The 26,557-nt window shown below is 38.1% G+C and overlaps 2 protein-coding genes and 1 long non-coding RNA gene across 4 annotated transcripts; 1 reads left to right on the top strand and 2 right to left on the bottom strand.

The window, feature by feature from the left end:
• Window positions 1-792: 792 nt before the first annotated feature.
• On the top strand, window positions 793-25,473 carry LOC146487131 (uncharacterized). Of its 2 annotated transcripts, none has more exons than XM_085085869.1 (2): window positions 793-2,724; window positions 24,773-25,473. In XM_085085869.1, the coding sequence occupies exons 1-2, from the start codon at window positions 2,520-2,522 to the stop codon at window positions 24,868-24,870; spliced, it is 303 nt and encodes a 100-aa protein (XP_084941995.1). In that variant the 5' UTR covers window positions 793-2,519; the 3' UTR covers window positions 24,871-25,473. The 2 variants fall into 2 exon arrangements, with proteins under 2 accessions (XP_084941995.1, XP_084941987.1); XM_085085861.1 differs by lacking the exon at window positions 24,773-25,473 and adding an exon at window positions 13,717-14,111.
• Window positions 10,295-11,614, bottom strand: LOC146487133 (adenosine receptor A3-like). Its single transcript, XM_085085246.1, has one exon. It carries the CDS (start codon window positions 11,357-11,359, stop codon window positions 10,448-10,450), a length of 912 nt encoding a protein of 303 aa, XP_084941372.1. The 5' UTR covers window positions 11,360-11,614; the 3' UTR covers window positions 10,295-10,447.
• LOC146487132 (uncharacterized) lies at window positions 13,164-24,191 on the bottom strand. The gene is made up of 2 exons (XR_014857176.1): window positions 21,623-24,191; window positions 13,164-15,360 (listed from the first exon to the last, which is right to left on the bottom strand). It is a non-coding gene; the product is annotated as an uncharacterized LOC146487132 (long non-coding RNA).
• Window positions 25,474-26,557: the final 1,084 nt, after the last annotated feature.

Raw genomic sequence — 26,557 nt, 5'->3', positions numbered from 1 at the left:
GGTGTCGCGATTTCAAATGTTTCATAAAAAAATACGGCTTCGTCTAGACAATGCACAGTTTTAGACAACCTGTCTTGGAAATCAACTTTCATAAAGTTTACCATCCGTCAGCGGATAAAACTGTCAATTTCTTCGTTCTGTTGCCTTGAAATGATTTCAGAATTCAAAACAATTTCAACGGCTTTTCTTTGATTGACGTCCACCAAAACGCAGCTTTAACGGGGTCTTTTGAAAGCGGTAGGTCGCGTGTTATTGGTAACCGCTGTAAAGTAATTTATACGATACAAGGATTTGACGGATTGCCTTGAAATTTGGCCCGAAGATTCCCAAAACACCGAACAAAAAAATTGTGTGAGGGATTTCTGTTTTGTAGCATTGATCTCCCGCAATGTAAAACGTATCGGCAGCATTGACAGTAAAATTGCGAAGCAACCAAAAGGAATATCGAAAAAGCCTCACACAGTTTTGAAGATTAATGCCTTGTGATTGATATGATGCAGTAGTTTTGATTCTGCGGTCGAATTTCATACCCGATAAATTCGCTCAAAGAGACATCGGTCGTTTTGGGCTTTTGGGACGCGCTCTCCTTACGGCTAGAAAAAATCAAAGCGAAATAATTTTTACCGGATGGTACATTTCATTAGCTTTGTACTGATATATAGTTTATGGTTGTTGCATTTAAGACAGCGCGCAAATATTTTTTTCGCGTATTCCAATAGGGGGTGTAACATATTGGAACATTGTGGGAACCCTCTAGGCGATCTATCCTTTACATGTGGTTTTGGACTCGACGGCAAAGAAGCGCTTGATCGTCTAGTACTTTACTTTACCTCTGTTTGAACAGGTTGGTGCTGTAATTTTGTCGTAGTTCTTCAACACAGAGGTTCTAGTTGCTCCTCAGTTTTGAGACTTTGTTGAATATTTGGGTTTTTCTCTATCGTTTAGCTTCCCAGTTTGACATATTTGTTACTATTGGCGCCCTTTGGTGAGATTATTATTCTAAGCTCACGCTTAAAATTTAGAAAAACTTTGTTTTCCAATTTTCCCTTTTGTCCCATGGCTTCACCTCTCTCAAGTATCCTTGTTGCGGGTCATTCTTTTGTGAAGAGACTTCACGATGATTTGCAATGCCAATTTTGATCTCCGTGCCGCTGTGGATTTCAATTTAACTCAGACCGCGACTGTGTCCGTTCCACGACTAGCCCGGGAATTACGGCTTCTATTTGCTAACGGGCCTCTTCCCAGGGTCATTATCGTTGAGATCGGGACAAATGATCTAAGTTCTCAACCTCCCGTGGTTGTAATTGGGGAGGTATTAGACTTGGTCGATTTCCTTCAGTCTGTTGCATTTTCTCAGTACAGTTGTCGGTATTTGCAAAGTTCCTCGGCGGCAACGCGGCACGGGTTTGCCTCAGGAGGATTTCAACAATGGGGCCGCCCGGTTCAATAAGATGCTTGAACCGCTTTTTGACGGTCAACAGTTTGTATTTGAGTGGGAACATTTGGAAATCCAGCCCCTTTCTCGTCGAGTCCTTTTACCTGATGGCGTTAATTTGAAACCTCATGGGCAGTATTGCCTATATCGGAACTACCGGGGTACTATATTAAAAGGCGTTTCTATGCTTTCCATTAGGCCTAGTACATGAGATGTTTGTATGCCGAGAACTTAGCCTACATTATATGATTTTCCTCAGACCATGCTATCATTCCATCATCATAATCAATTTTATCTGTTGAATTTAGATTAGTTTGGTGCTGCATTTTTCATTCCACGTCAACAATGAATTTACTTCTGTGGAGCATGTTACCACACAATTGGGCACATTTATGTCCTTTATTCATTTATAATTTGGTATCTGTACCAACTTTAGGCTAGGTAGATAATCCCAACATAATATTGTCATCTTGCCTCATTGTATGTCATTTTTACTGTAGTCAGTATTGGCTGTGATGATTGTTCCATGGCATTAACTGGCACCTTACTTTTAATTAGTGTTAGGAATTTGATCCTATACTTTGTGGACATTTTTGGTCCTACATTTATTGTTGTTCTGTCTATTTTGGGGTATGATGATATTTCCATACCACCAATCAGGCATGATGTCACTGGCGCTGTATCGGCACAGTATATTTTTGCAGCATAATAAGTAGCACTCTGCGGCGACACCGTGTTGTATTGTCTGCCATGCTACCGTGCTGATTAGATTTTGTTTTTGTGTGTTGTAATATCCTGTATTGTTTTTATTTGGGCTCTAACGAACACTCCCAAATATTATTATCTGGTCTGGCCTTGCTTTGCCTGTTGCCTGTTTTGTTTTTGCCTTTACAATTTTTCCCATAGGATAATGCCTCGTCCATCACCCTCTAAAAAGGTGCCACGTAGTTGAGGCCCGCTGGCTCTACGTGTCAGCCGTGTGCGCACAGGACCCTTGGCTTCGACCTCATCATCCATATCTACATCAACGGCAACAAAAACATCAACTTCCACATCAACATCCATAGCCACCCCCAATTCAAACATGGTCCAGGGCATCGCCAGAGCAGTATCGCAAGCAGTTATCCAGTCTTTGACCCCATTTATGGTGTCTGAGCAGTCTACCTCGGCGTCCACACTGATGGAAACACAAGTCAAGGATGCTCTTACCCACACCTCACCTAAAGTTACCCTTGGGGCAGATGCTACTGTACAGGGGTCTGTGGCTTCTGTTATCCATTCTCTCTTAGGTGAGCCTTTAACTTTTTTTTTTTTATTATTTTTTTTATTATGCGCTATGTTGCAATTTTATAAGTACTAACACTAAAGACATTATTGTTACAATTACAACGTACAGTTCACAACTCTACACCTGGACTAAGGGTAGTATGTTGTGTGCTTTGCTTGAGGAGGTGACAGTCTTTGGCTTTAAAAAGTAGGTCTTAGGGATGATTTCTTTTCGGCCAACGTGGAATTTCCGCGAATTTGTTACCCAGCCAAAGACTTAGTATATTTTTGTGGTAGAAAAGGGCGCTAACCCTTCCCTTTTCAAATGTTGATTTCAACATCCGGGGACTTAAGTTAGTATGGAAAACACTAGCAAGGATGGGCAAGGACTTTCTCTTCAAAAAGCGTGAGTTTGAAAAGCTATTCGATTATTTTTCACCCTTATAACTGTAGCGTCGTTAGGCTAGTGATCGATTAGTCGAGATATGCGATTTTGGGTGGTATTTCCGCTCTCGAGTTTCATAAATAGTTTCCTGCAGATGTTCGGTCGCCGTGATTCTAGTTCGCGTGCAGCATGAATCTAGTATGAACATAAAAAATCAATTTGAAACGCTGTCTTTCTCTCAAGAAGCCGATCCTGTTGAAAAAAGCTAGACTTGAGCGCTAAAAGACCCGGTTTTGGGCGAGATTTTAGAGGCGTTGGCGCGGTTAATCATTGCTAAATTCTGACACATTTTGTAGGAAGTTTACAGGTCATGTTTCATTTCATGCAGATGTTTTTAATTAGTGTCATGTCTAATTCCAAAGAAAAGCCTCTTTCGTTTTTCTCTCCCATACTATTCTTCGACTTTGCTTAAAATCTTGTGATAAACCCTAATTGAAGTCTTGTTAATGACTAGCATATTCCTTCAGCCTAGAAGGTCTCAAAATGTGCCCAATTTCTGGGGGCTACATTTTCAAAAATCCAGGTATATATAAATTATAATAAATAAACAAAGTATAATCTGACATATCCAGATAATTATTATACATTATAGCATACTAGAATAGATAATTCCAAATGAGTCTTAATATACATTTTTACTTCTAAGATTTATTTTAATCGTCTTTTTGTCTAATTTCATATAATTTAATTCTGCTTATCTTTGGTGAAAGAGAGAAATAACGAGCATAAAGAACAAAGTAAATTATACTGCTTATAGAAACAAGATATTCAGCAATATAACACTAACCGTAGCCTTTAACTGGGGTGGCCCAACCACATCACCGGCCAGGGGAGATATTTATTTCCATGTCTTTGCCAATTGATACCAGGGTGACACCAAAATTAAAGGCCAAAATTTGGGCTAATGAATTTATCAATTTTGGGCAGCTAATCACAGTGACACCCAATGAAGAGAAGTTTAATATTTCAATTGACACCTCTACCGAATCCCCTGGTCAGCCTACATTGTGACTTGAGCCACTTCAGAAGGCCAAAAACATTAGCACTATTGCAGCTTGGACTTCTGCTCTCCAGGTATTCGTTGGAATATACCCCTCTAATTTTCCCGCAGAAGCTCCAGCCCTAATGAAGTATGGGGAGGTGGTGAGAGACTTAGCAGACAAAGGGGCAAATTGGATTTACTATGACACCAATTTCAGCTATTTGAGGCAGCAAAAGTCAGCAGATTCTCCTTGGGGCACTATTCACTTTGAGCTTTGGATAAGATCTCAGCAGTTCCCGCGCAAGAATAATAATGTGCCTCTTAACACATCTCGCTCCTCTCGGGGTAGCACTTACGTGCCTTTTGGCTATTGTCGCAAATATCACAGAGGAGGTAACTGTGTGGGTTGTTCATTTAAACATGAATGTCATAAATGTCATCACCATCCAAGCCCCGAGTGTAATTTTCATGCCCCAGGATCTTAAATCCCCCCAGTCAAACAAAGCCTCGCATTACCAACTCCAGTCAGGATAAATAGGCTAGCTCCTCTTTTGTCTAGGTATTCCAATTCTGCTGCTGAATATTTGATTAATGGTTTTTGCCTTGGTTTTCCTATTTCTTTTTGAAAGCCCATCCTCTTCAACTGCTTCCCCTAATTTGTTATCAACTGAACAGCATCCTGGTGTGCTTGATCATTATTTAACAAAGGAGTCGTTGGCACAGCGAGTAGCTGGCCCCTTTACACACCCTCCATTTCAAAATTTTCGGTTGTCACCCATTGGGGTGGTACCTAAGAAAACACCTGGTGCATTTCGTTGCATACAGCATTTATTATACCCTTACGGGACTTCTGTCAACGATGGGAGCCCTGTTGAGGACTCCAGTGTTACTTACTCTCGTATTGATAATGCTGTTGGACTAATTTTGAGATCTGGGGTAGGCAGATTCTTAGCGAAAACCCATATCAAGAGCGCTTTCCCTATTATTCCTATTCGGCCTGCAAACTACCATCTACTTGGTATCTATTGGCGAGGTCATTACTATTTTAACCGATGTTTGCCCATGGGCCTGGCAAGTTCCTGTAAGACTTTTGAGGCCCTCAGTACAGCTGTTCAGTGGATTGCCCAGACTAAGTTAGGGATATCTTACATGTTACATCTTTTGGATGATTTTTTTATTATTATTTCTGGATCCCATGAGCAGTGTTCTAGAGAGCTAGCCCTTTTCCTGGAACTCTGCTCCTACCTAGGTATACCAATGGCCCCTGATAAAACTGTTGGGCCTTCTACTGTCTTATCATTTGCCGGTAAGGGGCCAAATACTTTGAACTTTGAAGCGCGCTTACCCCGTGACAAGGTAATGCGCTGTGCCTCTCTGCTATCAGACTATTTAAAACGCAAGAAGGTCATCCTTCGGGAATTACAGTCTCTAATAGGGTTCCTGAATTTTGCTTGTTCAGTGGTTCTTCCTGGACATGCATTCCTGCGTCGTCTCATTGACTTGACTATAGGGATAGCACGTCCACAACAGTTTATTACATTGACTCAGGCAGATAAGTCTGATAAGGGAACATGGTTAGCTTTCTTATCAAACTTTAATGGTTCATCCTTTTTCTTAAATCAAAATTGGATCACTAATCCCAGTCTCCAGCTCTATACTGATGCTTCTGGTTCGTTTGGCTATGGGGCTGTTTTCAGCGACCGATGATTTTATGGCCCTTGGCCTGACTCTTGGAAGTCTTTTAATATTGCTGCGTTGGAATTTTACCCAATTGTCTCGAGTGTTATCATCTAGGGCTCTTTAATTTGATGCGTAATCAGCGTATCACATTCTTTACAGACACTGAGGCCTTGGTCCATATTATTAACAAAAACAGTTGTCGGGATAAGTTGCTCATGTCATTCGTGCGAAGACTGGTGCCTGTGTGCTTACAAAATAACGTACTATTCCGTGCACGACATGTGCCTGATATGAAGAATGACCTGGCGGACTCTTTGTACCGTTTACAGATTCAGAGATTTCGACGCCTCGCTCCAGCACACATGCAGCTCTCTCTGGTACCTATCCCGACCGCCCTACAACCAGAACATTGGCAGATGTGGTAACACATTTAATACTTATAGGCGAGCTTGATACCTTCTCGATAGACATTTTTGGTCAGTCTGCCTGTCCTTTACCTTTGCCACCCTCCAATTTGGCCATTTTTATTGATTATTTGTACCAACATAATTATGCCTCATCTACTGTGAATACGTATATTTCTGTCCTTGGGTATATCCACCGGCTGGTTATTTTTGACCACCAAACAAAAGTATCTTTTATTATGGAAATGCTGAAGGGCTATAGGAAAGTTGGTGTAAGGTTTGACACACGCCTTCCTATCACAGTTTCCATCCTTGAACTAATGTGTACTACTTGTGCACAAGTTCTGGTTTGTGAATACATTGTATGTATGTTCAAGGCAATGTATACCACTGCTTCTTAGGCCTTTAATTGCGTATTGGCGAGATAACTACTACCAAGCAGGCCCCTGACGTCATACAACTTAGTCAGGTTACTATGCTTTCTACTGCGTCTGGCCTCATAGCTTCAGTAAAGCTCACCTTTCATCAATTTAAGAACCAGTATAACCATGCCCCGGTTTCCATAATCATACCCCGCCAGGCAGGCGTTTGCCCTGTTGAAAACCTCTTGAGATATTTCTCATTGCGTGGCTCAGCGCCAGTGCCCCTTAATCAACACCTGACTGGGCTCGCTGTTAATCGAACGGAATTTAATGAGTGGTTGGCAAGGGTAATAACACATTGCGGGCTAGATTCCACAAAATATAAAGGCCATAGTTTTAGGATAGGTGCAGCCTCCCATGCAGCTACATGTGGTTATTCTGATTCTCAAATTCGCCTACTCGGGAGATGAAAATCGGATGCTTTTAAAAGGTATATTCGCCTTGCTTGCCTTTCACACAGATAAACATTACACTAATCGTAATCGTTTTGAGAGCAATTTGGTTGTGGGCTGAAGTTACATACGCCTTGGACCTTGGTAGTGGAGCAGTTTGCAGGGGTAACTGCTACGTCCTTGGCCTTTCGGATTCATTGTATTGCATTCCTCGTGTGCTTTATTTTCCCAATAGTGTGCAGGGGCCATTGTTGACATAAACATGGGCCATGCCCATGTTAGTTCTTCTCTTATATTGCCTTCAATTACATTTTACAGTTTTATTAGCACTGGATTAATAGTGTGCAGGGGTCACCATTGTTAGGCTAGGTTGTCATTTTCGTTTTGGTATAAATCATGTTCATTGGCTGCTACTAGCATACAGTTGTTTGTACCATCGTGCATGCCACTTCCTGTATTATATTCTCAATAGTGTGCAGGGGCGACTATTGAGATTATGTTGAGAGATTGGGTTAGGGTTATCTTGTCCTTTCCATTTATATAACATACTATTGTTTGCAGGGGCAACAGTCTTCTTGCTGTATTTATTATTTCTTACTTGTTAGCATTAGTATGTGACTTTAGTCCGCTATTGTTGACGCTTGGGTGGGGTTGCTTCACTTTACCCAAGTGAGCTTTGGCGGGTTTTTGCCGTCACCTTTTCTGGGTAGGGCTTCCTTCATTTGTTTGTAAGTGACATTGAATTGAAATGATTATTAAAGCGGCTATGTGGCCAGTCTCAAAGCCAAAGTTTATCCAAAATTGGAGAGTTTGTCGATTCCTTGTCAAACACCCTTCCCACCAAACAGAGCAAGCCAAAACAGTAGTGTTTCTTGTTTTGATATATGATTTGGAGAGGGGCAGGATAAATAACGCAAAAGAAGATGGTAACTATGACGGGGAGACGTAAAGGACACTTAATGCTCATGACTAATTTTATTTCTGTATATATACAAGCATGCAGGTATCACTTATAAAACAACTCAGTGATGAAGTTAGCGAACGAAACGCTTATAGAATAATAAAAGTTTTACAATTCAAATATAATCGGTGCTGCTCACTAGCTCAGCCTTTTTAACGGTAGTCCGCTATCTCTTCCTCTTTCTTAAAAATGCTTTTAACGTTTATACTCGAATTCTACGTGTTCTGTTAAAATTAAAAATAGTCAAACGCGATCTTTTCAATACAGTAGAGGTGTGCGACAAGGCTGTATTTTAAGTCCTCCGCTCTTTAATCTATATGTTAATGATTTAGCCTTTTTCTTTCAAAAATATTTTGTTATACCTTTCACATAGGCAATGAATTAATAGATATAGTACAAGACTACACTTACGTAGGAACTCGCATCTCTTCTTCCGGAAATTTTACAGTTTCGGTTGAACACCTTCGACAAATAGCTCTTCATTCTTTCTTAAGAGTAAGACGACACACTGATTTTAGTACACTGAAACCTTCCCGTGCATGTAAATGTTTTGACACAATGATTTAGCCAATTGTGACCTACAATAGTGAATTGCGGGGTGCCTTTGTTGAATCAGATTTTAAGTCGTCGGAAGGCTCCGGAATTGAAAAAATACAGTTACATTTCTTTAACCTTTTTTAGAAGTACATAATAAGTCATTCAATGTTGCATGTAGAGCTGAGCTTGGCAGATTTTCCTTAATCATTAACATATATAAAAATATACTTAATTTTGACACTACCTCCAAGGAAAGGATGAACATTCTATAGTAAAAAAATCCCTTAGGTTATCTGCTGACCTTCATTATAACGGTCAAACTAGTTTTTAGTTCAGTCTCATGAAGATGAGTGAATACTAAAATTTACCCAACTTTAATAATTACACTTTGAATGAAAATAACATCAAACAATATATAAATCTTATAAAAAAGAAATATATCTCTTATTGGCACCAAAGCTTTCAACACTCACACAAACTCAACTTTTATTACACAATCAAAAAACGTATGGCCCCTCTGCTTACCTAGATCTCACAAGGAAAAACGGTTTTGGAAACATTAGTGGAACTGATAATAAGCAGCCGCAAGCTTTTGATTGAAACAGGAAGATACAACAACTTACCCCGTAATGAAAGGTTGTATAATGTTTGCAACCGTAAAACCATGGAAGATGAAATTAACCTTTTATGAGATTTCCCAAGCTATTCTTCTTTAAGAGATATGTTCTTTATTAAAATAGAACCAAGCCTTCCATTTCCACGACTATTAGCAAAAGAAACTTTTACTATCGCATATAACGAACTAACCTGACAATTTTTTTTAAACACTCAATTAACTACATTTGTTTCCTCGTGCTTCGAATTGAGAGGTAAACTTCTCTCCGGAATGATAACTTCTACTGTATAAATAGTTTAAAATAAGCAAAGACTTCAGTTACTTTATTTGTTTATTTATTTATAATAATAATAATAATTATAATAATAATAATAATAATAGTAATAATAATAATAATAAAAATAATAATAATAATAGTAATAGTAATAATAATAATAATAATAATAATAAAAATAATAATAATGATAAAAATAATAATAATAATAATAATAATAACAATAATAATAATAATAATTATTATTGTTATTATATTTTATTTTACGTTCTCTTAAGAATAAGTTAACGAATCAATAATTAGTTATGAATAGCTCTTGCAATACTGTATTTGTTATAGTCATGCAAATAAAACTTGTTGTTCTCAATTAAATTTACATATAATAGTCCAATACGACTACGGTTGTAAAGAAAAGATAGGGAGATAGATAGATGGATCGCTAAATCGTCAATTGAAAACCAAATTTGCAGTCAGAACGAATGAATTACATATGGTGGTATAATATAACTACAGGTGATGAACTTTAAAAACAAAATAAACAAAATGAACTTAAAAAAAAATAAATAAATAAAAAATTAAACATGAAATTAAAAACATTGATTACTATATACTATAAAAGCACTTAGGGCAGAAAACGATTAAATGACTATGTAAGATATTCATTTTCATGTTGCATGACGAAAGACTGGTCATCAGCTTGTCAGGGAGACATCATGGAATATTAAATGTCTTTTCTTCCTTACGGTATGAGTGCAAGAGATGGCCTTAGGGGCTAACAGCTATAATACCTTCTTGCCGTCGTTTGTGGTTTTACGGCATGATTCTAGAATTTCTTAACTTAATTTAAAATTGGCGTAAGATATGCGTCAAGCGATCAGTTGAAGAAAAAAACAGTACCATTCATTGGTCTATTTTATAAGGGGAGAACTATAAATTGTAATAAATAAAAAGTCAGTGCGTCAAACTTTTGTACTGTCATTTAGCCACATCGTTGATCAAACTGTGGGTGAATCTCTGGGGGCAAGTGCCCTAACTAACTTTGTAAGCAAAACAAGCTTCTAACTGTGGTCTTCATTGCCCGTCTCACATCTGTAATCTTCCAGCAATAGAGAATCGGGTTAAGAGAAGAGTTGGAATAAAGGACGGTGCCTGTGCATGCCATCACGAAATCCGCCGTCATACCACGCCATCCAGACAGCAGTATTATTAGAAGGGAGATATAAAATGGCACATACCAAACAACTAATGCCAACTGCACCCACGCTATGCTAGAAACGCTCTTCTTGTATCGTGCTGTGTTGGGTGGAATCCTTCCTCTCGCTCGCTCATGCCCAGTTTGAAATTGAACCTGGGCTTGACGTTGTCGCAGTGTGAAGAAGATTTTCGAGTAAGAGAACAAAGAGATGAATAGAGAAAGTATACCAATAACTGTGACTGTGATGTAGACAACAGGATGTCTCCAAAAGGAGTAAATGAAACCACATGAAATGCTCATTAACCAGAAACAAAATACAGCTGCAAAAACTCGCCTTAAAGTTACAACTTGTCTGTATCTCAGACCCAACAACAGGGCGAGAAGTCTGTCAACACTAAGAGCCGTCAATGTGAAGATAGATACTCCACTCAGAGTTATATCTGAGGCAATCATTACACTGTAAAGGTAGAATAAAATATTCACGTTTATCTTTGTCACAGCATTCAGGATCATGACGACAAAAAGTGGTTGTGTCATTAGCCCGACGCACAGATCCGTCATTGCCAGGCATCGCAACAACAGTTTTGTTGGTGGATGAAGAGAAGACACATTACGGAGAGCAAGTAGAATCAGTGCATTGCCCAGTGTTGCAGTAATGGAAAGAAAAATGTTTAAAGATGAGAGGAATATAGCTATCCCTGCTGTTAACTGTGGCACCCAGTAGTCTTGACCGTCGGTGTCGGCTGCCATCGTTTGGAGTTTTAAGTAATGTTTAAAAAACGAGCAACACTCTTACCGGGTTTAAAACCACGAGGCGCAGGTTTTCAGGACCCCATAAAACACTTGCTGCGACAAAAACACCGCATACTAATGAGGTGTGTTTTATCAGCTGATAAAACACCGTATTCTAATAAGGAAGAGGTTTATCGATAAATATAAAGCCACTGCATAAATACCGACGGCTCCTCTTATTCGTTAGAACGAAAGCAATGTATAAAATACCTAGGTGTTATCATTTACGAGTCTTTAAGCTGGAAACACCACATTTCTTTTGTGTGTTCTCGTATATCTCGAAACACTGGAATAATATCGAAATTAAGGTATTACCTCTCAATTAAACAACTAAGACAAATAAACTATAATCTAATCTTTCCTTATATTTCTTATGGCATATTAACTTGGGGAAGTGTATACAAAACACATATAAGAAAAATTCAAGTGAAACAAAATCATATTGTAAGATTAATATTTTTTGCCAAATCATTTGGCAGCGAAACAGAGAAAGCCAAACCTTTGCTAAATCTACCAGGCCTTCTGACAGTTAATAATATTTATCGCCTACAAGTGTTGAAATTCTTACATTCATGACATAAAGGCCTCCTGCCTGAAGTGTTCGACAACATGTTTCAATATGCTAGTAATATACATGTCTACAACACAAGATATGCAGCTAAGCATAATATTTATAAGCCGCACGTAAGAACTAATGTAGGTAAACAATTAATCTCCTTCATGGCAACCGATATTTGGAAAGACCTTCCAACTCCCTTAAAAAAACTCATACAAAGTGTGTCTGCTTTTCCGAAACAAATTATACGTTATTTACTGTCAGAACAACAAATGAACTAATTTTCTTTTATGCTGACCTCCTAACATACGTTAACTTTTTACAATTAATAAGTTCTTCCTTCCTTTTGCTTTTTCATTTTTTTTTCCTTTCTTTTTTGCCTGCTATCTAGAACCTAAATTAGCCAGGGAGCTAACAAGACAAACAAATGGTTAATTTAGCTTCCTTGCTTTGCACATTTTTCTAACTAATAATTAATTTAATTTATATAACACCACTAAAAGATTGTAAGAATCAACATGTAAATTGAAAAAAAGCACAAATAAATAAAGATTATTATTGCACGTGATGTATTATCGACCATTTAATAGGTCAATAGGCTTATGTGATTATCTCGGCTGAGATTTGTGTAATCAGTGCTTTTTCGATTTTGTTCTCATAAATTAATTTTAGAGAAAATACAATAATGAATATTGAAGTTATCACCTGCTGTAGCTCTATGTTTGGTGTTGTGCGTCATTGTAAATGGAACATTGGTTTTCCTAAGCCGAAGAAACAAAATCAAACGACGTCGATAGCGGAATAGTCAAAACAAGGCAAAATTAAGTAAATGGAGTTTGATGCCTCGCCATCTTCAATTTCTAGGGTCAGACCCAAAATCACTTTACTGGTTTACTTAGTGAAAAATAACCACATTCAATCACCAATGATAAACCATGCTTCGATTTTAATGAGTAAGTGTCTTTTTGCTATATGATTATTTATTATCTATTTTGTCACGGCGACATACATGTTACAATTTTACGCGTATAAAAAGGAAAAACAAAAAAAAAACAGGAGATGTAAAGGAATCTTAATGCTTTTGACAAGAAGCTAATATAAGGTACACAAACATGGCGGCGATGACATCACGTGTATACGCACCATATCGGAGTAATATCGAGAAATTATTTCAGTGTACGATTTTATTAAAACACACACACAACACTTATTAAGTATCATTTTTAATTTCGTTAAATACCCAAAATTAATGCGTCATGCATAAGCAAAGGCGTTTTTAAAAGTTGTTTTCTTTACGTAAATAATATTGAGACGTGTTGTACGGTTTACATTCTGTGTATATATACAAGCATGCAACAATCACATGTAAAACAATTCCGTGTTGAAGTTAGCGATGTTCTAACAAAAGGCGTTAAATATTAAAAGTTTTGCAATTCAAGTTGGTTCGGTGCTGCAGAGAACAACGAGATGAGTAGACAAAGTATTCCAATAACTGCACCTGTGGTGAAGACAACAAGATGTCTCCAAAAGAAGTAAATAAAGCCAAATGAAATGCTCATTAACCAGAAAAAAACATATAGCTGCAAAAACTCGCCTTAAAGTTACAACTTGCCTGTATCTCAGCCCCAACAGCAGGGCGAGAAGTCTGTCAACACTAAGAGCTGTTAATGTGTAGATGGATACTCCACTCAAAGTCAAACTCGAGGCAAACGTTGCATTTAAAAGGTAATGTAAGAAATTCATGTTCTTCTTGTAGCAGAATTCAGGATCATGCTGACAAAAAGTGGTTGTGTAATTAGACCGACGCACAGATCCGTCACTGCCAGGCATCGCAACAAGAGTTTAGTTGGTGGATGAACAGAAGACACATTGCGAAGAGCAACTAGAATCAGTGCGTTGCCAATGTTGCAATGATGGCAAGAAAAATGTTTAAGGATGAGAGGAATATAGCTATCCCCACTCTTAACTCTGGCACCCAGTGGTCTTGAACGTCGGTGCCGGCTGCCATCGTTTGGAGTTTCAAGCTCAAAGAGTCCTGAGTTGATAGAACGTGATATAATTCATCGGCTCTGCTTTGCGTACGTGATCAGTGCCTCTTCAATTTTGTTCTCATAAATTAACAAGAAAAGACTATAATAAATATTCAAATTATCACCTGCTGTAGCTCGATTTGTGCGTCATTGTAAAATTGACGGACATCGGTGTTATAACGCCCAAGAAACAAAATCAAACCGAGTCGATAGCTAAATTGTCAAAACTACACAAAATTAAGGAATTCGAGTCTATCGCAAATCATGCCTGACCATCGTCTATTTCAAGGATAAGACCCATAATCACTGTACTGCTCTTCTTAGTAAAAAACAAAATACATTCAATCACCAATGACAAACCATGCTTGGGTTTTAATGAGTAAACGGTCTTTTTCTATATCATTATCTATTATTGATTTTGTCAGATGCAAAACATACATGTTGCAATTTTAAGTGTATATAAAGCAAAAGAAGATGGTAACTATGGCGAGGAGACGTAAAGGGCTCTTAATGCTTATGACTAGAAGTTTAGTTTTGTGTACATATACAAGCATGTAACTATCACTTATAAAACAACTCAGTGATGAAGTTAGCGAACGAAACTTTTATAGAATAATAAAAGTTTTACAATTCAAATGTGTTCTTGATGCTCACTAGGTTAGCCTTTTTAACGGTAGTTCCCTAGCTCTTCCTCTCTCTTAAAAACGCATTAACTATTTTAATTGAATTTACAGTGCGACTACTGTTACCAGGGTCACTTAAACAAAACTGGCCGATCAGATTGCAGAACAGGAACAATGAATTTCAACAAAAGCCGACTGAACCAATCACGAGTAGACGGAAAACAACAGTTCAAACCTACCATTTTCGAATTATTCACTGTTCGTATCATAATGTGATCAGATTGGCTAGTTTTAAGTGACCCCGGTAATAGTAGTCGCACTGTAAATATTATATTACAGTCCAATATGACTACAATACAGAACAGATAGGGAGATAGATAGATAGATGGACCGATAAATCGTTAAATGAAACCATATATTGTAGTCGGAACGAATGAATTACATATCGTGGTATAATATAACTACCTACAGATTATGAAACCTTTAAAAAAAATGCTATAAAATCTCTTAAGAGAGACAACGATTAAATAACTATGCAGGATATTCATTTTAATGTTGCATGAGGAAAGTATTAATCGGGCTGTCGGTTGGACAGTGAGAATATTAAATATCTCTTCTCCCTTAGGCCATAAGAGTAAGAGATATCCTTAGGGGATAACAGCTATAATACCTTATTGCACTTATTTGTGGTTTTACGGCATGATTCAAATTTTTTTTTTGTTTTTAAACCATTTACGTTAGTAGCATTAACTTAAGGTGGCCGAACACAGTTTTCCGCGCGGTCAGCGGTTTTGTTTAAAAATGTGGCGCGGGTTTTAAAAAGGCAAACAAATATGGCGTCGACGGCGACAAAAATGTTTTCTCGTTGTTCGCGTTGGTTTAGTAAATGCAGTTTAATTTCGCTGGCACCAAGAAAAGTTCGCGTTTTTTCACAAGTGAAGCCCCTTTTCAGAGCATGTGGTGTTTTTTGCAACGACTCTGTACCGAAAATGATTCTCGCGATCGCGAGACAGAAAATTTTCCTCGAAAGAATTATGCACTTTTGTTTGGGTTACCATTTGCTGTTTTGGTTTCCACTGCTGTTTTAAGTCCAATTGCCTTCTGTGGAAATGAAGATGATACTCCCGTGAAAGCAACGACGACGTCTGCAAGCTTTATTTTTTCTCGAGCACGAAAAGCTGAGAAAAGAAAAGCACAAACGGAGAGAGCGCGTGGTGAAATATGTAAACGCCGACTATTTGAAGAGGATGCAGAAAACCTGACCCCACCTGCAGTCCTGATCGAGCCTCGTATCCTACGAGAAAACCCTTCTCAGAGACGTATTGAAGATCTGGTAAATGAAAACATCCGGCTGCAGCTTCGTTGTCAGACTTTACATGTCGTTTATTTTCTCAATTGCCCGATTTCACATTTTTCCTTGTTTACACTAGTCTTTGACCGGAAGAGAAGATGCAACTTCCAACAAAGCCGAGTCCATTTTGCTGGATGGATACAGAATAGCTGACCTGAGAATTATGCAGCAGAGCTTGAAATCCTGTCAACAGTGTAACTCCGGTAAAATATACCTTGAATTGCATTATGAAAAGGCTGAGTTATTGGTTTTAAAAAACATTTATCCAATATAATTTATTGTATTTTTCAAGGATGAGAGATTTCTTATACTGAGTTTGATTGTTGACCACTTTTCCAGAAAACACAATACTGTATCCCTATTTCAATAAATTAAAATCGTAACTTGGTTCTGAGGTTTAGAGGAATAAAACAAAGCCAACCAATGTGTTATTGTACTCTGAATTTTAAGGTGATTTCTTTTGTTTTATTCCCCTACGCCTCACAGCCAAGTTAGAATTTTAATAGATCAAAATTGTATTATTGTCAAACCCCATAAAAACTGTCTTCGTTTCCCTGTAAACGTGAAAATAACCATTGGCTTCGCCTTGCCTTTGACATATAGAACCAAAACCTGACATATCTTGTTGACATTTTGAACATGCCTTTTTTTAATTAAAATATCGACCATCAGCTTGTAAAAGCACCCAGTTTTGGTAGTTCTGGTTTCACTTGCTAAGAAAAACCACCACTGTTAAAATCATACTACTGAGCTTAAAAAGTACACACACATCAAATCAGTACAAAAATAATAAACACCTAATAGCAATAATGTTGACATAAAAAGAAAAAAATGGCCAAATAGGAATACAAACAAACTGCTGTGTATTCTTCTTAGATTTTCTTGCATTTATTCCAATTTATTTTAATTTAGAGACAAATTTAGCAACCCTCCTAGATCACTTTGTCATGGAAGTATAATAATGCAAGCCATTATTGATTGAGCTAATTAATTTATGGCTTTTTCCATTTTTTACATCACATTATTCCAATTATGTGTTCAAGACTTTCCCATCAGATAAAATTCTCATAATAATATTCAAACACATAATTCATGACGGTTGTGTTTTATTTAACAACCCTAGTTATCACCTACCAATGTTGAGCATCTAGGGGAAGCCCAACATATGACATTTGGGTGTCTGGCCATCCTCCCCCTCCCACTGCTTAACAATGATAGATGAATAATTATTATTATACAATCAAACCTCTCCTTATAATACAGACAGTAATGATCTTTTTTCTAACAGTTTCGTTAAAAAAAAAATTAACAATGCTACAAATTTGGTGTACTGACATTTTGGCAATCATTGTTATGTTACTTGTGAAATGTTCGTGGCTAGTCTGACGCGGCGTTTCGTCTCGGCCAAGAGACTCTTCAGAGACCTTTAGAATTTGTAGGCAAACTCGTTGAGCATCGCGCTCAAAGTGCCGTTCGCAAATTCAAGATGTTAGCAGTCTGGCCCTCTATCGCAGAAGGATTCCCAACCGCACGTACACGAGTTGAAATTTATACAATAAAGAATTGAAAAAATGTCACTTGTGAAATGTTCGTGGCTAGTCTGACGCGGCGTTTCGTCTCGGCCAAGAGACTCTTCAGAGACCTTTAGAATTTGTAGGCAAACTCGTTGAGCATCGCGCTCAAAGTCCCGTTCGCAAATTCAAGATGTTAGCAGTCTGGCCCTCTGCGAACGGGACTTTGAGCGCGATGCTCAACGAGTTTGCCTACAAATTCTAAAGGTCTCTGAAGAGTCTCTTGGCCGAGACGAAACGCCGCGTCAGACTAGCCACGAACATTTCACAAGTGACATTTTTTCAATTCTTTATTGTATAAATTTCAACTCGTGTACGTGCGGTTGGGAATCCTTCTGCGATAGAGGGCCAGACTGCTAACATCTTGAATTTGCAAACGGGACTTTGAGCGCGATGCTCAACGAGTTTGCCTACAAATTCTAAAGGTCTCTGAAGAGTCTCTTGGCCGAGACGAAACGCCGCGTCAGACTAGCCACGAACATTTCACAAGTGACATTTTTTCAATTCTTCATTGTTATGTTGTGTTATAAATTTACAAAAGCTTGGCTAATTTTTTCAAGTTCCTATTGTGAAAAGGAACCGCTAAAAACTGATTATAGTTTACTATTCCGTGGAGAAATCATTTGATATTTATTAACATGAACATAAACATGCTTATCACCAAATTGCATTTGTAAACATTTGCAGATTTGCCAGATTTCCTAAACAGAAATGCTTTCTAAGAAACTAAAGTACAATAATTTCATAAACAGAAAACAACACAAAACTAGCAAAGAAAATAAACAAATGAAATCACAAATTAGCTCAAAGGTACACATGTATGAATTTCAAGTTTGCAAGAACAACATCTCACTTGTTTGGAAGACTCATGTTCTTGCATCTTGAAAATAAAATTTATACGCTATATGTTTTAACTTTTAGGACGTCTTTCTCTCTCGAATGCTGTGAAGGAAATAAAAGAAGGAAGTGCAAGCATTATATGGATTGTATGTGAAGATTGTGGGACACAAAATAAAGTAGTTACATGTGAGCAACACCGATATGGGAAACGAGGCCCAAAAGCATATGATGTCAACACAAGAATTGCGCTTGGTGCCATTGACAATGGTATCGGTTTTACCCACATGAACAATTTTCTAACAACACTAAATGTGCCAACGCTGAACAAAAGTGCCTACAAAAAGAGGGAGAGAGAAGTTGGAGGGGCCATTGAAGAAGTTGCTTCAAACTCCTGTGAGATGGTTTCACAAGATGAAATCAATGCTGCAGAGGAAAATGGCAAAATTCCTGATAACGATGGCCTTATGCCATTGTCTGTATCATATGACATGCAGTGGTTAAAAAGGGGCAGGGCAAACAATTCATTAACTGGACATGGGGCCGTTATAGGGATGGAAACCAAGAAAATTCTAGACTATGGGTGCGCAAATAAGTTCTGTAGAGTCTGCACAGCAGCCAAATCAAAAGGCAAGCAACCAGTGTCTCATGATTGTCGAATGAACCATTCAGGCTCTTCAAAAGCCATGGAAGCAGCTGTGGGTGTGCAGCTTTTTAATCAAGCACCCGAACATGGAGTTAAGTACTCAGTGTTTATCGGCGATGACGACAGTGCAACAATTGCAAAAATTCGTGAAGAAGTACACTATAAAGTGGATAAGTGGTCTGACATAAGCCATGCAACAAGGACAGTTGTAGGGCATTTACAAAAGATCAGTTCTGAAAGAAAAAAACAACTAGGAGAATCACCTCTCTCCCAGAAGGTCATTGACTACTTTCGCAAGTGTTTTAGCTACTGTCTTAGTCAAAACAAGGGAGAAGCAGAAAGGTTGAAAGTGACAATGAAAGCAATTGTTCCTCATGCATTTGGGGACCACCGGGAATGCCAGATGCACAAACTTAATTGGTGTGACCATGCTAAGAATCCTGAGGAATATCATCACAAAGATTTACCAAATGGAAAAGATCTCCAGGGTGAAAATTTAAGAACAGTGTTAACTGATTTGTTCGAGATATATGCAAGTGACCTTGTGATTAACAAACTGGTCGCAAATGCTTCTTCGCAAGTTAATGAGAGCTGGCACAGTACGGTTGGTTCAAAAGCGCCCAAAATCCGCTTTTATGGTGGGAGCGAAAGTTCTGACCAAAGGGTTGCGTCTGGTGTTGCACAAACAAACTTGGGGAAGCAATATTTACCAGATACCCTACGCTGTCTAGATGTAGAACCAGGAAATATTATGGAAACGTTTCAGCAATGGACAAAGAAAGGGAAGCTGAAAAAAGAAGAAAGTCCTCGGTTGAATTCAAGAAACGACGAAGAGAGAATTTCATAAAAAAGAAAGCGAGAAATCAATCCGATCAAAACAAAGAAGGAGTTACTTACCAAAGTGGGGTGTCACTAACACTTGACCCCCAGCTCGTTGAACAAGCCACTGGTGTCACAAAGGAACGATTAAAACAGTTCGAGAAAGAGGTCCCTACTTTTACTAAGCGACCAACCAAAAAAATCTTCACTTCCTATGCAGATCATCCAAGCACAAATTTGGCTATAATTTCATTTGACACTGAAACAACTTGTGGAGGAAAAGAAGCCGAGATTATCCAATTAGCAGCACAAAATGAACTGGGTCAAACATTTTCAAGGTTTGTTCTGCCAACGAAAGACATTTCTTTTCATGCGTCCAGGATAAATAAATTTCAACTAACAACAATCGGCGGCAAGAAAATTCTTCACCGTGGTGGAATCCGCTTGGAGACCGTTTCACAAGCCGAATGTCTTGAGTCGTTTGTTAATTTTATAGCGGCGTCTAAAGACCAGACAAATGATACAACAATCATCCTGATCGGCCACAATTCCTGTTCATTCGACACTCCCGTATTTCTGAGAACTGTGCTGCGCTATTCGCCACATCTAATCCCTGAAATGAAGGCACTGAACGTCCATTTTGCTGACAGCCTTGCCTTCGTTCGCAAGCTCATCCAAGAGAAATGCGAGGCGCTAAAAACCGAAGACGGGTCATTTGTGAAACCAAACCAAGCTGCTATTTACAGAATTTTATTTAATGAGGACTTCGAAGGCCATGATGCTCTTGAAGATGTTAAAGCGTTGCACAAAATTCTTTTACACTCTCCTCTTGGCGCCTCCCTGTGCGATATTGTAAACAACAGCCAGACAACGACGCTCGAATCAGCAGTAGAACAAATGCTCTATCTTGACCACAGTTATTCTCTCCAACAATCCTTCCAAGGAACCCTCTGCAATTCCCGTAACACTGGCATTATCAAAAATGGATTAGCGAAGAAACTGGCTGACTCTGGCATCGGCTACGAACACCTTCAACACGTGTTTGACAAACATGGCGAACAAGGCCTCCTTGCAATCCTGGCCAATCCAGCAACATCATCAGGAAACTCGTCCACTCGTCGCACTCCTCGTGGCACTACTGATCCAGTTGTCCTTCATCGCATCCTAAGCCATTTCAAAGGAAGATTGCACTAAAGAAGTATTACTGTTGTGACCCCGCTCGAAGAATCGAACCGAGGAAAGAAAGCCAGTTAAATGATGCGCATGCGCAATTCATCGAAAAATTGAGACCGAAAATTTTGTGATTGTCACATCGGAAACACGCCGATTTCTCACGAACCACTCGTTAGAATTTCATTAAACTTGGCAAGAAAATAATTCAGCAAAAATGCAAGCGCCCCGTCGTAAAAAAATTTAAGTTTAACAGAGGAAATTCAAAAGAATCCAAAATTTGTCGTGAAAAAGGTAAACGGAGAATTGTAGAAAATCCGTCTGTTAAAATGTTGTTAAACACCTATAGAGGTCAAGGATTTTTTGGGACTTCACTGCATGCTATTTGTGAAAAAAATCTAACGACTGAATTTTCTATAAACAAACGAAACTATTGTTTTTAGCTACGTTTGTAACCAGCACTGTTACCATGGCAACATCATGTAGCAGGGCCAAAATGCAAAAAATAAAAATATGTGTGACTAAACTTATCACTCTCCAATTTATGGCTCCCAAGTATCAACAGCATGAAAATACCAGCAAATAAGGCTCAGGCATCTGAAAACTGTGTTCGGCCACCTTAATTTAAAATTACTGGAGTAGGATATGCGTCAGTTGAAATAAACGGTGTCATTTGCTTGTCTATTTCATAATGGGAGAACTATAAATTATAATAAATAAAAAGGTCAGTACGTCAAACTCTTGTTCTGTCATTAAGCCACATGGTTGATCGAACTGTGGGCGAATCTCTGGCAGGGCAAGGGCCCTAACTAACTTTGTTAGCAAAACAAGCTTCTGACTGTGGTTTCCATTGCCCGTCTCACATCTTTGATCTTCCAGCAATAGAGAATCGGGTTAAGGGACGAGTTGGAATAAAGAACAGTGGTTACGCATGCCGCAAGGAAATCCAATGTTCTACCCCGCCATCCAGACAGCACTATTATAAAAAATGCGATATAAAATGGAACAAACCAAACAACTAATGCCAACTGCACCCACGCTATGCTAGAAACGCTTTTCTTGTATCGCGCTATGTTGAGTGAAATGCTTCCTCTCGCTCTCTCATGCCGGGCTTGAAATTGAACTTTGGCTTCACGTTGTCCCAGTGTGAGAAAGATCTTCGAGTAAGAGAACAACGACATGCTTAGACAAACCATTCCAATAACAGCGCCTGTGCTGAACACAATATTATGTCTCCAAAAGGAGTAAATGAAGCCAATTGAAATGCTCATTAACCAGAAAAAGCATATAGCTGCAAAAACTCGCCTTAAAGTTACAACTTGTCTGTATCTCAGCCCCAACAGCAGGGCGAGAAGTCTGTCAACACTAAGAGCCGTCAATGTGTAGATGGATACTCCACTAAGAGTGAAACTCGAGGCAAACGTTGCAGTTAAAAGGTAATGTAAAATATTCATGTTTTTCTTTGTCACAGAATTCAAGATCATGCTGACGAATAGCGGTTGGGAAATTACACCGACGCACAGGTCCGTCACTGTCAGGCATTGCAACAACAGTTTTGTTGGTGGATGAATAGAAGACACATTACGAAGAGCAACTAATCAGTGCGTTGCCCAATGTTGCAATGATGGCAAGACAAATGTTTAAAGATGAGAGGAATATAGCTATCCCTGCTGTTAACTCTGGTACCCAGAAGACTTGACCGTCGGTGTCGGCTGCCATCGGTTGGAGTTTTAAGCTCAAAGAGTTCTCATTTGATAGAACGTGTTATGATTTATCGACTGTGCTTTGCGTGATCAGTGCTTCTTCAATTTTGTTCTCATAAATTAAAAATAGATAATGAAAATTCAAATTACCACCTGCTGTAACATTATTTGTGCGTCATTGTAAATTTGACTGACATCGGTGTTATAACGCCCAAGAAACAAAATCAAACTCAGTCGATAACTAAATGGTCAAAACTACGCAAAATTAAGGAATTTCGAGTCTATAGCAAATCATGCCTGACCATCGTTTATTTCAAGGATCATATCCATAATCATTGTACTGCGCTACTTAGATTCAATCACCAATGACAAACCATGCTTGGGTTTTAATGAGTAAACGGCCTTTTTCTATATCATTATCTGATTATTTATTTTATCAGACGCAAAACATATATTTTACAATTTTACGCGTATATAAAGCAAAAGAAGATGGTAACTATGGCGAGGAGACGTAAAGGACTCTTAATGCTTATGACTAGAAATTTAGTTTCGTGTACATATACATGCATGTAAATATCAGTTATAAAATAACTCAGTGATAAAGTTAGTGAACGAAAACTTTATAGAATAATAAACGTTTTACAATTCAAATCTTTTCTTGATGCTCAGAAGCTTAGCCTTTTTAGCTCTTCCTCTCTCTTAAAAACGCATTTAACGTTTTCAATTAAATTTAAATATTTTATTACAGTCCAATATGACTACTGTAATATAGAACAGATAGGGAGATAGATAGATGGACCGATAAATCGTTAAATGAAAACCATATATTGTAGTCAGAACAAATGAATTACATATGGTGGTATAATATAACCACCTACAGATTGTGAAACCTTTAAAAATTCAAAAAGAAAATAAAAACATTTACTGAGATGAAATTAAAAACATCGATTACCACATACTATAAAAGCTCTTAAGAGAGACAACGATTAAATAACTGTGCAGCATATTCATTTTAATGTTGCATGATGAAAGTATTAATCAGCCTGTCCGTGGGACAGTGAGAATATTAAATATCTCTTCTTCCTTAGGCTATGACAGTGAGAGATATCCTTAGTGGATAACAGCTAGAATACCTTCTTCCACTCAAGTGTGGTTTTACGGCATGATTCTAGAATTTCTTTTCTTGCTCCTAAACCATTAAAATTGGTAGCATTAACATAATTTAAAATCACTTGGGTAAGATATGCATCAGTTTAAAATAACCGTATCATTTGTTGGTCTATTTTATAAGGGGAAGAACTATAAATTGTAATAAATATAAAAGTCAGTGCGGAAAACTTTTGTTCTGTCATTTACGCACATGGTTGATCAAACTGTAAACGAATCTCTGGCAAGGCTAAGTGGCCTAACTAACTCTGAGGCAATACAAAGCTTCTGACTGTGATCTTCATTGCCCGTCTCACATCTTTGATCTTCCAGCAATAGAGAATCGGGTTAAGAGACGAGTTGGAATGAGTGCCTGAGCATGCTACAATGAAATCCACCGTCATACTACGCCATCCAGACACCAGTATTATTACAACGGAGATATAAAATGGCACATACCAAACAACTAATGCCAACTGCACCCATGCTGTACTAGAAACGCTTTTCTTTTATCGTGCTATGTTGGGTGGTATCCCTCCTCTCGATCGCTCATGCCGGGCTTGATTTTGAACTTGGCCTTGACGTCGTCGCAGTGTGAGAAAGATCTTCAAGTAAGAGAGTAACGAGATGCATAGAGAAAGTATTCCAATAACTGCGCCTGTGGTGTAGACAGCAAGATGTCTCCAAAAGGAGTAAATCAAACCACATGGAATGCTCATTAACCAGAAAAAACATACAGCTGCAAAAACACGCCTTAAAGTTACAACTTGTCTGTATCTCAGACCCAACAGCAGGGCGAGAAGTCTGTCAACACTAAGAGCCATCAATGTGTAGATGGATACGCCACTCAGAGTAATACCAGTGGCAACCATTGCACGTAAAAGGTAGAATAAAATATTCATGTTTATCTTTGTCACAGAATTCAGGATCATGCTGACAAAAAGCGGTTGTGAAATTAGACCGACGCACAGATCCGTCACTGCAAGGCATCGCAACAACAGTTTTGTTGGTGGATGAACAGAAGACACATTACGAAGAGCAACTAGAATCAGTGCATTTCCCAGTGTTGCAGTGATGGAAAGAAAAATGTTTAAAGATGAGAGGAATATAGCTATCCCTGCATTTAACTCTATCACCCAGTAGTCTTGACCGTCGGTGCCGGTTGCCATCGTTTGGAGTTTTAAACCGAAAAGTTCTCCGTTGATAGGACTTGGTATAGTTGATCGGCTGCGCTTTGCGTGATCAGTCCTTCTTCAATTTTGTCCTCGTAAATTGATTTTAGGGAAAAGACAATAATGAATATTCAAATTATCACCTGCTGTAGCTCTATTGCTGGTGTTAGGCGTTACGTGCATGCGCTTCATAACGGGGTGATATCGAGAAATTATTCCAGGGTACGATTTACAGAAAAATCACACACACAAACACAGCTCTTTTTAAACAATTAATTTTAATTTTTGTAATTCCCCAAACTAAATGCGTCATGAGTTGTTCCTTTACGTAAATCCGTAAACGTATTGTACGATTTACGTTCTGTGTACATATACAAACATGTAACTATCACTTCTAACACACTCTAATAGTCTTGCGAAACGCGTAGAACGATAAAAATTTTAACAATTGAAGTTCGTTCGGTGCTGCTCACTAGTTTAGCCTTTTTTGAAAACACATAACGTTCTGAATTAAATTTACACATTAGTCTGATATGACGAATAAACAATAGATAGATCGATAAATCGTTAATCAAAAACCATAAATACTTTTTTTTTTAAGAACCTTTTTATAAGAACGTTAAGGCTGATTAACTAAACTTTAAGAATATACTAAAACATTACCCAGGATGAGAGTCAGCGAAGAAAATTTTTATTACGATCAAAGGTTTTTAAAATACGCAGTATAAATACTGATAAAATAATACATGTCAAAAAATTCAGTCCATATTGTCCAATTGATCCAAATGATAGGTGTCTTGCTCACGTCTACGTGTTAAGGACATCTTAAGAACTTTTCAAGCTCAAATTTCCCTAAAATAATGTAATAATAAGCCTCATCCCCAAAATTAGACATTGATTTTAAAAAAAAAAGTTAATTGCAGTCAGAACGACCGAATTACGTATGGGGTTAAAATATAAATACAGCTAATGAAAATTTAAAAAAAAAAACACTGACAGGTAAAATTAAAACATCGTGCATGATGAATGGGTTCATCGGCCCGTCATTGCGACAAGGCGGAACATTAAATATCTCTTCTTCCTTAGGCTATGAGTGTAAGTGATTGCCTTAGCGGCTAACAGCTATAATACCTTATTGGTCTAATTTGTGGCTTTCACGACATGATTCTAGAATTGCTTTCTTATTGATTTAAACTGGTAGCATTAACTTACTTTAAAATTACTATGGGAAGAAATTCGTTAGTTGAAAAAATAGGTATAATTTATTGTTCTATTTTATAAATGGAGACTTGTAAATTATTATCAATATAAAGGTCAGTGTGTCAAACGTTTGTTCTGGCACTTATCCACATGGCTGAGAAAAACGTGTGGAAAGTTGTGACAGGCCAAGTGTCCTAACTAACTTTGTTAGCAAAACAAGCTTCTGACTGTGGTCTTCATTGCTCGTCTCACATCTTTGATCTTCCAGCAGTACAGAATCGGGTTAAGGGACGAGTTGGAATAAATAAGAGTTGTTACGCATGCCCCAACGA

The sequence above is a fragment of the Pavona decussata genome, unplaced genomic scaffold (genome assembly GCF_977016875.1).
Source record: "Pavona decussata unplaced genomic scaffold, jaPavDecu1.1 SCAFFOLD_16, whole genome shotgun sequence".
NCBI classification, from domain to species: Eukaryota; Metazoa; Cnidaria; class Anthozoa; order Scleractinia; family Agariciidae; genus Pavona; species Pavona decussata.
The sequence above is the reverse complement of the archived record's forward strand: the minus strand, read 5'-3'. Positions and strand labels throughout refer to the sequence as shown.

Excerpts from the sequence above, each read along its gene's own strand:
- LOC146487131 (XM_085085869.1), top strand. The coding sequence starts at position 2,520 with ATGGTCCAGGGCATCGCCAGAGCAGTATCGCAAGCAGTTATCCAGTCT. Across the intron at positions 2,725-24,772 it reads TGTTATCCATTCTCTCTTAG|AATTCAGGATCATGCTGACA; the intron begins GTGAGCCTTTAA and ends TCTTTGTCACAG.
- LOC146487133 (XM_085085246.1), bottom strand. The coding sequence starts at position 11,359 with ATGGCAGCCGACACCGACGGTCAAGACTACTGGGTGCCACAGTTAACA.